The sequence below is a fragment of the Scardinius erythrophthalmus genome, assembly GCF_964197995.2.
Source record: "Scardinius erythrophthalmus genome assembly, chromosome: 19".
NCBI classification, from domain to species: Eukaryota; Metazoa; Chordata; class Actinopteri; order Cypriniformes; family Leuciscidae; genus Scardinius; species Scardinius erythrophthalmus.
In genome coordinates, this window is record NC_138239.1 from 34548492 (window position 1) to 34563097 (window position 14606).

The 14606-nt window shown below is 41.9% G+C and overlaps 1 protein-coding gene across 1 annotated transcript in view; it reads left to right on the top strand.

Moving 5' to 3' along the window:
• galnt16 (UDP-N-acetyl-alpha-D-galactosamine:polypeptide N-acetylgalactosaminyltransferase 16) overlaps positions 1–14606 on the top strand; it is a 63813-nt gene that overhangs the window by 5951 nt on the left and 43256 nt on the right. The window contains exons 2-4 of the mRNA XM_081347944.1: positions 6476–6657; positions 8094–8192; positions 9043–9110. Coding sequence (XP_081204070.1) covers positions 6476–6657; positions 8094–8192; positions 9043–9110 — 349 coding nt within the window. The remainder of the gene's footprint in view (positions 1–6475; positions 6658–8093; positions 8193–9042; positions 9111–14606) is intronic.

Consider the following 14606-nt stretch of genomic DNA (forward strand, 5'->3'; position numbering starts at 1 on the left):
CCACGCCGTAGTCTGCCATTTTTCCATGATCTTCACACCGAGGTGTCGAGGACATGGAATAAACCCTTCTCCTCCCGTATTTCCGGTCCCAATACGCACATATTCAGATATAATGGGAGCGAGGGAGATGGGTTATGGGACGATGCCGCGGGTGGAGGAGACTTTCGCCTCTCATCTCTCTCCCGACGCGGCATCGTCTCTGCAGGCTCCGGCGCTCCCCACCAAGCCCTGCCGTACAACATCAGCTTTGGTGGGGAAGGCATATATGGCGGCGGGTCAGGCTGGTAGCTGCCTGCACACTATGGGGCTGCTTCAGGCATACCAGGCTGACCTGCTAAAGGAAGTGGATGAGAGTGGGGAAGTCTCCTACGACGATGTTCGAGAACTTCGTCGTGCGGTAGACGTGTCTCTCCGTGCCACCAAGGAGACGGCCCGTGCTATCGGCCGCTCTATGGCAGCACTGGTGGCTACGGAGAGGCACCTGTGGCTGACGCTAGCGGGTATCGGCGACAAGGACAGAGCTTGTCTGCTCGATGCCCCCCTCTCTCCTCGTGGCCTCTTCGGCGACGGCGTTAATAATGTCGTCGAGAGGTTTCAGGAGACGAGGAGGCAGTCAGCCGCATTCAAACAGCTGATTCCCCGCCGTCATCCCAAACCTCGCGAGCCTGCCGCCAGGGGGCAGTCTCGCGAGGGCGCCGCCTCCAGCTCCTCTCACATCCAGCAGCAGAAGGAGAGTGTTGCCTCCCGGGTACCCCCGCAAAAGGCCTGGCTCCGGAGGCAACTCGCTCGGTCGAAAGCCCCGGCTCAGAAGGCGGATCTGAGGACCGTCATTCAGGGCAGGAAGGCTTCGGCCAAGAGGCCATGACGGGATCCGCAGGCCTCAGAGGGTGTCCCCCTCCGTGTGACAATTTTAAAACTTCGCTCCACGGAGCCCTCAGGAAAACGATGTAACCAGACTCTGGTTACACCCATTTCTAACGAATGTACGGCACTATCAAAAACCCTGTCTCATTCGACCCTCTTGAGGTCTGCTGAAAAAGAGAAGAAAAAGATTCAGTTACGTCCTGCCAGTAAACTGCTTCAGGTCACTGTAAAATCTGCTTTATCACCTGAGACTAGCCCAGAAAGACTCATCCCGCTTTCAGATTATTTAGACGCCTGGAAAGGCCTTCCGAATATATCGAAATGGGTTCTGGATATAGTTAAGAAGGGTTATAGGATCCAATTTAAAATTCAACCACCTCATTTTCAGGGGGTGTTGCACACTTTGGTTCCTGCTGATCAAAGCCAGGTGATGGAGGATGAAGTTAATTCCCTTTTAGCAAAGGAGGCGATAGAGGTTGTCCCCGTTCGGGAGAGGGAATTCGGTTTTTATAGCCGGTACTTCATTGTTCCTAAAAAGGATGGTGGACTTCGTCCTATAATAGATCTTAGGGTTTTGAACAGATCTCTGAGGAGATTTAAGTTCAAGATGCTTACTATACCTAATATCGTTCAACAAATTAGATCCGAGGACTGGTTTGTGACGATAGATCTTAAGGATGCTTATTTTCATATTTCCATCATTCCTTATCATAGGAAGTTCCTTAGATTTGCTTTTGGGGGAAAAGCTTATCAATATAGGGTTCTTCCTTTCGGCCTAGCCTTATCTCCTCGCACGTTCACGAAATGTATGGATGCAGCCCTTGCTCCATTGAGACTTCAGGGGATTCGCATTCTTAATTATATAGATGATTGGCTAATTCTTGCAGAGTCAGAGAGCCTGGCAATCCAACATCGAGATGTTGTTTTGCGTCATCTTCAGTGCTTGGGATTAAGACTCAATGTTAAGAAGAGTTCCTTGTGTCCCCAGCAAAGAACAACATTCCTGGGGACAGAGTGGGATTCGCAAGCCATGCGAGTCCAACTAACTCAAACTCGTATCGAGAGTATCTTAACTGAGGTCAAGACGATTAGGCTAGGTCAGGCCATCACTGTAAAACGATTTCAAAGAGTTTTGGGCCTTATGGCAGCCGCTTCAGTGGTAATTCCCTTCGGCTTGCTCCATATGAGGGCCCTGCAGTGGTGGCTCAGGACCAGGGGGTTTTCCCCGAGGGGTAACCCCTTCCGCACGATTAGAGTTACGTCCAGGTGCCTACGTGCTCTAGTCAGTTGGAAAGATGTTCGGTTCCTGTCTCAAGGCCAGGTGTTGGGAACTTCGGGTCACAGAAAAATTCTGACCACGGATGCTTCCCGCACTGGCTGGGGTGCGGTTATGGAGGGCCGTTTCACCCGGGGGGTCTGGGAAGACCGCCATCTTTCTCGACATATTAATTTCCTCGAGATGATGGCAGTGTTTTTCGCCTTTAGGCATTTTCTCCCAGATCTCAGAGGCCATCATGTCCTGGTTAGGTCTGATAATGTATCTGTGGTCTCTTATATCAACCATCAGGGGGGCTTGAGGTCTCGACCTCTGTGTAAGTTAGCCCATCATATATTACTGTGGTCTAAGGACAAATTTCTCTCTGTGAGATCCATGTATATACCTGGGGTTGAGAATGTGGGAGCGGACACCCTGTCGAGGCAGGGGCCGAGGCCCGGGGAATGGAGGCTTCACCCTGAGGTGGTGAAGCTCATTTGGGAGAGATTTGGCCAGGCGGAGGTGGATTTATTCGCTTCTCATGAGAATTCTCATTGCCCGCTCTGGTTCTCTCTTTCGCACCCTGCGCCTTTGGGCCTGGATGCTATGGTACAGACGTGGCCGAGGCGACGTCTGTACGCCTTTCCCCCGGTGTCTTTGCTCCCTGGAGTTCTGGAAAGAGTAAGGAGGTATGGAGTAGATATTATTCTTGTAGCTCCATTCTGGCCGACACGGATTTGGTTTTCCGACCTGGTTAGTCTCCTGGCAGGCTCCCCATGGCAGTTACCAATTAGGGGAGATCTGTTGACTCAGGCGGCGGGCTCTTTATTCCACCCGCGTCCTGAAGATTGGAATCTTTGGGTCTGGCCCTTGAGGGGGTTTAGATCTCGTTAGTTCTAATTTCTTCTGGAACTCCTGGCTATGCAGGATAATTTAAGGGAGGGTGAACCCAGTGTTTACTGCCCATTGGCTTCAGTACGGGAATTTCTACACCCTTCCGGGACCTCTCATCCATGTTCAGAGCCTCTATGGCGCATTCTGCCTCCGTATGCTCTGAGGGTGGGCACGTGGGACCGTCCCATAACCTCCATTTGATCCTGTAGCTTCTTGGATGAATCCTGTTGTTGCAGGCTGACAGGTGACCCCTGGCTCCTGTCGGCGCTGCAGGGTATTTTGGAATTATAAGCTTTCTCTCATCCCCGGTCTCTATAGGACCGGAGGCTTTTCATTTTTCAGGTATTTATCCTCTGTTGCATGGACGGTGCAAGAGAGCCTGGTTTTTGGGCTTCCAAAGAAAGGAGTTTTCCCTTTAGACGGGTTAGGAGTTGAAGGAAGGACCTGCTTAGGTTATACAGGTTATATATCAATTTTGAAGTTGCTGAGGCATCTTTCCCTTACCACACCAAATAAGGATTATGATTCTTAGTCTAGTGGGATTTTGTCAACTCCTGGCGTAGCGCCTCTGAGTGTGCCAGATGTTTCACACCAGGGGCGCCTGTTCTCGGTGGGGGCTAGCTGGTACTCGTTCCCCGTAGCGTTGTATTTCGACGCAGCGGGAGTTCCCCGTAACGAAGGGGAACGTCTCGGGTTACTGGATGTAACCCTGCTTCCCCGAGAGAGGGGAACGAGACGCTGCGTCCCTTCTCCCCACCTTCGGGGCGCCCCGAGAGCAGCTGCTTTGAACCTTGTCGAAGCTGTCATTTCCTTGTTCCTGTGACCCTTATATAGCGTCCGGGTCACCGTCACATGTGACGTCATGACGCACGATGACGCGCACCAATCCAGATTGGGATAGTTGTATAGTGACTTCAGATAGCGCATGCCGAAGGCATTCCCCGTAGCGTTGTATTTCGACGCAGCGTCTCGTTCCCCTCTCTCGGGGAACCAGGGTTACATCCAGTAACCCGAGACGTTTTTTTGGGGGGGAAGATTAGTGGTTAGCTGTGCTAAAATGTTATGATTATATGGCTACAAAATAATACTACTAATAATAATAATAAAAGTATTATTATTATTACTATTTATTGCAAAATAAAAAATATAAAAATACAATTTAGTATTTAAGAAAATTATTTAATAATAAATCTATTTAATATTACTTTATTTACAATAATATTACTTTTTAACCACGAGGAGGCCAAAATATTGTAATTATGCATCATATGGCTATAAAATAATAATAATAATTATTATTATTACTAAATAAAGATTACTTAGGAAATATTACTGTAATATTTCACGGCTAAATTAATAAAAACACGATTTCAGCTTCATTTCAATTAATTGTGCTGCCCTAATCTGTGGTAAAAAAAATATATATATATGAAATTGTCATGCTAATTAATAACACCCATGTCTTTAACTGTAGAGGTTAAACAGTACATCCTTCTAAATGCAGATTATATTCTAAGAGATTGTGTGTACAGGTTTTTGTTCCAATTAGTAATACCTCAGTCTTATTTTAGAAAATGACTGGTCATCCAATATTTTATATCTTTAACACACTCTGCCAACTTGTATAATTTCGAGATTTCACAGTTATGCCACTTCAGCATAACAGTGGAAACTAATTCCATGGTTTCTTATAATATTACCAAGTGGCAGCATATTTATTGAAAATAAATCTGAGCTAAGCTGTAGATGTAAGCTAACAGTGCCTGTTCACTGAGTCGCAGCGGGTTCATGAACAGGTCTGGATAAAGCAGGTCTCTGGAGCTCTAAGTGCATCTATAAGCGTCCGCTGCTCTTTCTCAAAGTGTTTATGGAATGTGGGATTTTCAGCTCTATTTTCACTTCTTCACAAATGTAAGGTGAGGTCGCTCTGAGCTAAGCCTCTCTCGATAGCGCATGAATGCTTCCACTTATATCTCCGTCTCACAGCTTGATTCTCTTCTTCTTTTAGCCCCATTTTTCTGCATTTGTAAGTGTTGAACATGGTTGACCTTTAGGCAAGCTACCCATTGTTTTCATGCACCGGTCAATTTTGGAAATATGGGCTGTTTTGCCTCCATAACGTGTCTTCTTTCAGACTAGTGGCAAAAAATACACATTTTATTCAGTATTAGTTACTTTTTTGTTGTTGTTGTTTTGTAATTTATTGTGCTGTAATTTCATGATGTGTTTTCTCCTCTACTCAAAATAATCTGTTCAGTTGATTGTTACCCTTGTCATATTTCACATATCCAGTGTTGAGGTCCGCGTGTGGAATTTTAATGTATTTAGAGTATCATGTGATTTATGCCCGTGTGATTTGCCACTATAGCTTAACAGCAAGCATAAATCATAGATCAAAAGTTATATAAGCTCTATCAGGCTGAGAAAATATTGAACAATGAAAAGCCACACTGCAAAGATTGATTTCTTATTTTCAGTACAAAATATCTCAACCTTCTTAAATCAAGATAGAATTACTAGAGATGCAAAATGACATTAGATATTTGTCACGCTGGCTGTGCAGACAGAGATGAAGGAGCAGGGAGAGGAGGATATTAAAGTCCCCCTGTGGGTGAAAATCCAGCTTTTAATGTAGTTTATATGTCTATGTGGTGTTTTTAATATGCTTTAAGACAAACCATGTACAAATTCATAAATCAACTCCATTGCTGAGTATTTCCTCCTTAAAACTGCAGTGAACCAAAGACAGTCTCAAAAACACGCTTTGAAATCACTGGTGTTTCTGACGTCACAAACTAACTTGTAACCAATCAGATCAACGTGTGATTGTCAAACAGTGGATCTCTGAGCTGAGTGAGTGAGTGGAGGCGGGGCTCATTTGCATATTCATAGAACCGCGTATACTAAATGAGGCATGGGTGTCGAGTTACATTCAAGATATTTTAAGGTATGAAGAATTTTTTTCTAGGAAAAAACGTTTAAATATGTCATTTTGGTGATCAAAGATGAGATTTAAGGGATACAATTATTGACTACAGGGGGACTTTAATATTAGCTGTTTAACTATTAATAAATAAAGATAATCCAAATAACAGGAATCGCAGGAGTGCAAAGATGTAACAGCTTTGGCTTCAACTCAAAGTCACTGACTAGAGGACAATGGACAGGGCTTAAATACACAAGACAACAACAAATCCAACCAGAAACAGGTGTGCAACATAATTGGTAACCATGGCAACAAATGAAGAGTGGAGCATACGGAAAAAACGAAACGGACGGTTGACTGGGTAGGGTTATAGGAGATTGCACTAAGTTTGAGCTATAGCAACAGTGATGCTTGCCTAATAAATGACTTATAACACAGCAGTAAAATGATTGATGTATTATAGTGTACCTGTGTAATCTCTGTGACCAGTGTTGAGCAGCATCACTCACCAGCGTGTGTAATTGTGTGTCTGTCAGGTGACTCGTGCACCAAAGGTCGAGCAGCAGGGTCAACTCTTGGGCTTGTTCGATGAGAAGGCCTTTCTGTCCAGTAAGCAGCTGAAAGCAGGTGAAGATCCTTACAGGGAACATGCGTTCAACCTGCAGGAGAGCGACCGGCTGGGCAGCGAACGCGCCATCCGAGACACACGCCACTATCGGTAATATGTTCATTTGTTAAATATTTTGGCTATTTCAGGCCTTCTGTTATGTTAAAAGACTGGGAAAACTTTTGTCCTGGGGTCAGATAGACCCACATTAGTTTCCAAGCAATTCACCAAAAATCGACACTATGAAACATCCTAAGATTCATGGAAAAACAGAAGACCACTGTTGTAGACTTAAAAGATAAAATATGGGAGAAATTTAATGATTCCCACCCATTTCTACTGTATTATTTCTATTATTTTGGGATATATATATAATATATATATATATATATATATATATATATGAGTTCAGATGCAAAAGCCTCTAAGTGTCATCTGACATTTTCTTCAAGAATGATAATTTTTATCAAGCTCGTATATTTAAGTTCAATAATTTCACTTAAATGGCAATGCAAATTACCTATTAATTGTCATTTAAGTGAAATTACTGAACTTAAATATACAAGCTTTATAAAAATGATCATTCTAGAAGAAAATTTCAGATGGCACTTAGAGGCTTTTGCATCTGAACTCTTCATAAATTGTCATGACTATTTGTTGTGCCTATTTTCACACTAAGGTGCAAATAACTACTAGTAAGCATAAATAGTATTTCACATGATTGTCAGTGTAAAATGGGTTTCTCACACAACAGAAAACATCCGCTGACAGACTTTTTTTTACTATGAAACTCAACTAAAGAATCAGTGAATTTTCCCTGAGTGAATCAGAAGACGAGACTTCAATTTCAAGTAAACTTTTGTGTCTTAAATTTTTATAAGTTCTCATGCATTTCAAATTTTAGTCTTTGACGTCTACAATAAAGGTTCTCTGTTTTTTTACCGGATTACCAGTTTTTCAGAGTGTTGATTTTTGCCCTTTTTTTGACTCCTTTCCAAAACACATCTATTTTATCACATCTATCTAGTTCCTAAATGAGGAATATTCGCACAATTTCAAGAATTGATATACATAGTTAATACATATTTGAACCATTGATCTTCAAGCAGTTTGAAAATCGAATGCGGGTCAAACTGACCCGAACACAACAGCGTTCAGCTACCAATAGACCTTAGTCAGGTTAGACGCCATATTGAATTTTAACAGAGGAAAACGAGGCTGTGAGGGATAGACGTTCATTCTTTTTAATGTATAAAGGTCCTAGATCACATCATTTTCACAACTTACAACTGTTTTATGGAGTTATTGTATACAGATAGTTTATTCGTCAGCTGAAAAATCGGTATGTTGCTAAACAACAGTTTTCATTCCTGTCAAAAATGTGATATGGCGCTACCCTAGTGTAGTTCTCAGTTCTGCTTAACTTATGTGACCATGTTTAAATCCACTCCTTATGGCAATGCAACTGTCTACCATTGTGAGCACAGCCGTGACAATGAAACCCCTGTGTGTGTGTGTGTGTGTGTGTGTGTTTGCTGCATTCACAGATGTGCCTCTATGACCTTTGACCCTGACCTGCCGCCCACCAGCATCATCATCACTTTTCACAATGAGGCGCGCTCCACCCTGCTGCGCACTATTAAAAGGTAACAGCCTGGCCAGAGTCGAACACACACACAGTTTCTAGAGCTGTTCCAGACACACACACATACCTATTTCCAAATCCTTTACTTGCAGATAATATAATATTAATGAAATAAAAAGGCCACTTATGTGTACTTAAAATGAGCACATTTTAATGAGCTTTTTGTAATAGTCAAATTAAAAGTTTTACTTTAAATTACATTTTAAATTTTGAAGTTCACTTATTTTGATGTACTGACTAATATACTAAAGCACATTTAAAGTTCTTGATTATCATTTTAAATGTAGTGTTTTATTTGATATAACATTTAAAGTTAAAGGAGAACTCCGGTCAATTTTAACATTCAGCTCATTTTTTTGTAAATTTGGAGTGGCATTAAAGTCTTCTAGATTACCACAAATGCTTGTCTCTTCATTCAGCAGTGCACGTTAAACATATTTCAAAGACAATAGAAATAATTATGAAAGTTCATATAAAGATGTACTTAAGTGGGTCAAAAAAAGCATTCTACTATTTGCTTTTGAATTACATTTAAACTATAATACATTTTCATTTAACATCACATTCAGTATATTCTAACAAGTCGTCTTTTTAAAAGTCTGCTAAAGTGCAATTCTTCTTCACAAGGCATTTTGCTCTGCGATCACCGTGGTTTTATAGACATCTGTTAGGCTGTTACGAGGTGCGCAAGTAAAAAGAGCCCAACCACGCCTGCATAATTTAAGGTTTCATTCATGTCTGTAACAACAGACAAGTTACACACTGAAGTTTAATACTTAGAGTAAGATATAATGCATTAGCCTTTTTATATGGTATGTATGTTGTTATTCACCCTTTTCTTTTTGTTTCAGTGTACTAACGAGAAGCCCGCCTCATTTGATACAGGAGATTATTCTCGTGGACGACTTTAGCTCTGACCGTAAGTAGAGCTTCATTTAATTTCATACACACACACACACACACACACACACACACACACACACACACACACACACACACACACACGCGCGCACGCACGCACGCACGCACGCACGCGCACACACACACACACACACACACACACACACACACACACACACACACAAAAGCACTGTATGAAAGCACTGAATGATGACAAAGTGTTTCCCGCACTTGCGTGTGCTCATATTTGACCTCTGAGGACGCATTAGCTGTAGTTCTTTATAACTATTGCTCATTCTATGTTCATCTATGAGCCAAGGCTGAACCCGGCCCTGCTGTTGTCATGGTGAGGAAACAAACGGCACAATCAGAATCGCAGCTCTGTTGTGATTAATGTTGTGGAGCGACAGAGAGACATGAAGTTGGAAAATGTTCTTTTTTCCCTTTACAGAGATCATGTGTTGAGCTTAGGCAGTGCTTTATTCAAGAACACACACACACACGCACACACGCACGCACACACACACACACACACACACACACACACACACACACACACACACACACACACACACACACACACACACACACACACATACATGCAGAGATGCAAGCAACTGAAAATGAGATAAGACTCCACTACTGATTGCTTCAAGGGTTCATGTCTGATGAGTTACAGGAACTATGTCAGGTTTCTGAACTAAATTCTGGATTTACTAGATTTGCCTATCTAGTAGGGCTGTGTATCACCAACAATGTCACGATACGATACGCATCACGATACTAAAGCCACGATACGATACGTATCACGATATGGATCAATTTGGAATTTCAGAGTTTAGTAACAGTAATATATGTTTATTTTATAACCAGTGTTATAACAGTTGTGATCACTGAAAAACCATTTAGTTTTTGTCATAAAAAACGAAGAGTTAAATGAAATAAAAAACTTGTCACAAAAAAGCTTAAAATGGCTTTTCCTTCAGTAGCGCAAATAAATACAATAGAATAAAGATAGCCTACCAATAAAGAGAAAACTTTTTGAATAGGTCTAGCACTAGTATTCAGAAATACTAGAAACTGAATAAAGTAATCAAATGCAAAATAAAACAGTAGTATTTTAGTCCTGATTAAATTAAATACATATGCTATTAATCCAAATTCTTCAAATTAAAACTATCTTTTGTTGTTTTGACAACAATATTAAATGACAGACACATATGGCTTCTGTCCCTTTAAGAGCTAGTGCACGGATCCTGATTTCATTATACTGTCCCATCATGCGTTTATGCTGAAGACATAACCGACTGTGTTTAGAGGATACTCAACAAGACCGAAATGTTTGACATAATTTTGCGTGTTTTTGTTTGTTAAAGTGATATAATCCGCGAAAAATAACTTTTGTTACTCGCAATCTGTTTGTGAGCGCGTCGAGTATAAACGCCTCGTCCGTTTGGGGAGGTGCGCGTGCAGGCAGCGGAGACTTGCGCTGCGGAGCCAGGCGAAAGTACAAACAAGGCTTCACGCTCTTTGTGACATTTTAAATTGACTGATCTGATTGTATAGTCTGTGTGGATTAATTTACTCATACAATCTACATGCTAAAGTGCAGGAATGATTAAAATTATGCGCAATACCTGCGCCGAAATTCGAGCCCTGATTTGGCTACATAAGCACAACAGTATCGATACAGAAGCTGTATCGATACGCGCATCGTTCGTCAGGAGTTCATGACGATGTATCGTTGTATCGATATTCTGAGCACAGTCCTACTATCTAGAGCAGTCTTTACAGTGCTAATCATATACAGTGAATACACTGCAAAACTGATTGGTCCCACTTTATATTAGCTGTCTTTAACTACTATGTACTTATGTTAAAAAAAATTTTTAGGTACAATGTGTTTATTGTGTTCAACTTGCGCTGCTATTTGGTGGTATAGGTTAATGGGTTGGTTAAGATGTAAGGAAAGGGTTAAAAGTATCATTATAGATGTAACTACATGCAGATATATATATTTTTAAACATAAATACAATGTAAAAACGTGTGCACAATAAGTGCACTGTATCAATAGATTAATATAAATGTTAGTACATATTTAAATCGTCCAAATGATTTTTGTCTTGTTATTCAGTACAAATATCTAAATATTCTTAAATCAAGATAGATTTACTAGAGATGCAAAATGACATTAGATATTAAAGGTCCCGTTCTATGCCCCTTTTCACAAGATGTAAAATAAGTCTCTGATGTCCCCAGAGTGTGTATGTGAAGTTTGAGCTCAAAATACCCAACAGATCATTTTTTACAGCATGTTTAAATTGACATTTTTTGGGGCTCAGAAAAACGAGCCGTTTCAGTGTGTGCCCTTTAAATGCAAATAAGCTGCTGCTGGACGACCCAGGGGGCGGAGCTTCATGAGCTCGCGCTCAGTCTGTCAGGAAAAATTCATCTCACGGAATGATGATAATATCAGAAACTCTCAGTAACGGCGTTCATTTCGAGTCGGACAATAATGCCTACAGAGTCAGATTGCTGTATAGAGATGAAACAGGTTTGGTTTAGTAGTTTAATTACGGTTATTAAAACGTATTTGTCATCTGCTTGTAGGCTATGTATCCATTATTTATTAATAGCCTACAAGTCTGCTGTCTGAATGATGATCAAACATATACTGATGAGTTTAATAAAGTTTATTGTACATCACACAAAAGATGAAGCGTCAGTTTTACTTCAGAAAATCACCGTAAGAGCTGAGTAAACACAGTAGGCTAAGTTATAAGAAGTGCGCAAGTAGCCAGTAGAGTTGAGGGAGCATTCCTGTGGGCGGAGGTTAGTCAAGAAACGGTTCTGGTGATGTCACTAATGCAGGAAGTAGAGGGGTGTAGTCCAATCGAGCCGTTTTTTGTAGTCAACTTCTGTTAAATAAAATATCTCGCTTGGCATTGAACTTTGAGCTTTATAATTTTACAGATATTATTTATGCTCTAACAGCAACATTACACACTAACTAAAGTTTGAAACATGGAATCGCATGCAACGGGACCTTTAAGTCTTGCTTTCTGAAAAAAAAAATGGATTAAAATTAAGTGAGTTTATGCTTAAAACAAGAACAAAATGCCAATGGTGTAATTTTTCTTAGCCTATTGACAGATACTTTTTTTCTTGTTTTAAAGGTGCCATATGTAACAATTGAGGTAAAAATATCCCAAAAATGAGCTACACACATCAAAAGAATGAGAAGAAATAAGGGCGATGATGTCATTAAAAAAATGTCAAGTTATAGTGCTGCAGAGATATCAACCTTAATTAGCATTAGCATTACTAGCCACGGCCCGACAGGTGTCGTAATACCAGTTTTGGCCATGGGAGGCGGTATACGGGCAACATAACCACCAGCCAAACATGCAATACACGAATAACTCGCACGGCTTGTGGGCGTACTTGAACCTGATGTGGAAAGTACAGCCCACTACTACATTTCAGTTCAGGGAAGAGAGCGGAAGGATGGCTGAAGCCCTTGGCAAGAGACCCCTACCACCACCCGCTGCAGGGAAAAAAACGCGCTCTGAAGCACAAATAAAATCTCAAAAAGCTATCCGCCACACTGGCGGGTGAACGATCATACCAAAATATGACATTTTAAGCGCGCACGCGCTCTTCTGCCTCTAAGAACTAGCAGAGAGAGAGAGCGAGCCCCGGCCGCGCGCGCGCGCACTCACTCACTATATTCAGAGCGGTCAAGTTTCCCCGTACTTTTTGACAAGCGTCCTTGACAGGGCGGCCAGAGCTTCTTTGCAGCTCAAGTCGGCGGCGGTGTATACAGTTTTAGTAACGCTCTATCTGTTGACGGCGCTGAGGAAAAAGCTCCCGCCACTGGAAGAAGCTGTCGCCGCCCATTTGTGTCCTCCTGCGCACCCATCAAAGCCGTGCAGAACGTCTTCAGCACTCACGGATCGCGCATACTCCGCCGCTGGCCAGGCTGCTTCTGCTTTACACACCCTGGACGCACGAAACGTAACGGAAAACATTGCAAGGTGTAATGAGACCGAATGTTTTTTGGTGACTAATGATAACTTAGCTAGAAGTGGTATTGCTAATGAAAATCAAACTTGATATATGCTGCTAAATTAGCTTCAGGCGGGCAGCGTAACACTCTAAATAGATGTTGTCCCTATTTTAACTTGTATATGTGCAGCTAAGAAGGTAGGGGCGGAGCATAGACCAATTCACTTTCTGGAGGTATACTGCCCCCATCTGGTATGGAATGTGGAGTATGACTTGATTTTTTTTTGCCAGACATGACATATGGCACCTTTAAGCATAATTTTTTTCAGAGAGCAATACTTTTTGCTTCTCTTGTAAATGTATCGTGATTTAAGAGTGTTTAGATATTTGTACTGAAAAAGACACAAATACTAAACTAAGAAAATTATTATTGCATATACTGGGCCCTATCTTGCACCCAGCGCAATTGTCTTTGTACATCAACGTATGTATGATTGCTATTTTGCATCCGACGTACTGCAGACTTTTCCCTCCACAGACACACGTCGGTAAATTAGGGAATGAACTTGCGCTCCCGGGGGCGGTTCAGCGAAAAGAGGAGGCGTGTTTCGGCGCAAACGTTCCCTGGTGCTATTTTGCAGTTTCAGAAAACAATTCCGCCACTGATCAGGAAAAACCTAGTCTAAAGTCAGTGGCGCTTTTTCAGTGGCGCGTTCAGATGCTATTTTAAGGGCACATGCTTGGCCATAATGTAGCGTGTGCACATACACTTTGCTTCTCTCATCTACACAGACGCAGCAGCCCCCATTTTTGCAAACCATACATAATTACAAGGAAAAATATTCCACATGAGGGAAATCATTGTTGTGTCCTTGAAGATGATAAAAAATAGGCATAAATCTAGCCAAATTATCATACGCCTGTTTAACCGAAGCTAATTTGGGTGTGTTTCTCCATCCCCAATTTCACTTCTCTGTGTTTTACGGCCCTGAAGAGAACGACGGTCTCCTCGGCTGTGAACAGCTCCTCGCGTGCGCCTGGCAAATCCGCCGTTATAATAGGAATCCGCTATGGAAAAAGCGCGTCTGCTGGAACGTGAGATGACGCTCTGACTGGTTTATTTCACGTTACGCCCAAACCACACCTATGAATAATGAAGCTACTTCAGACCAACCCATTTTAGATTTGCGCCGGGCGCAAGAGTCATTTATCCCGCCGGTATGATAGCAACAGAGCCCAAGACCCGCCCTCAAAGTTACTTGCGTTACGCGCTTGATACTTGCATTTCAGATCGATACTTGCATTTCACTAAAGCTATAAAGATTTCACTGACCTCAGACATGCCCAAAGATTAGAAGTTGTGAGTTTATTTCAAAGCATGTTAAACTTACACAATGAGTTTGTTCAGAAGTTTGCAGGCTGATTTTTGCTCAGTTCATGAGTTTCGCAAGACCTGCATCTAGTCAGACTCAAACAGTCAGTATCTTGAACTGTATATTTGTCTTT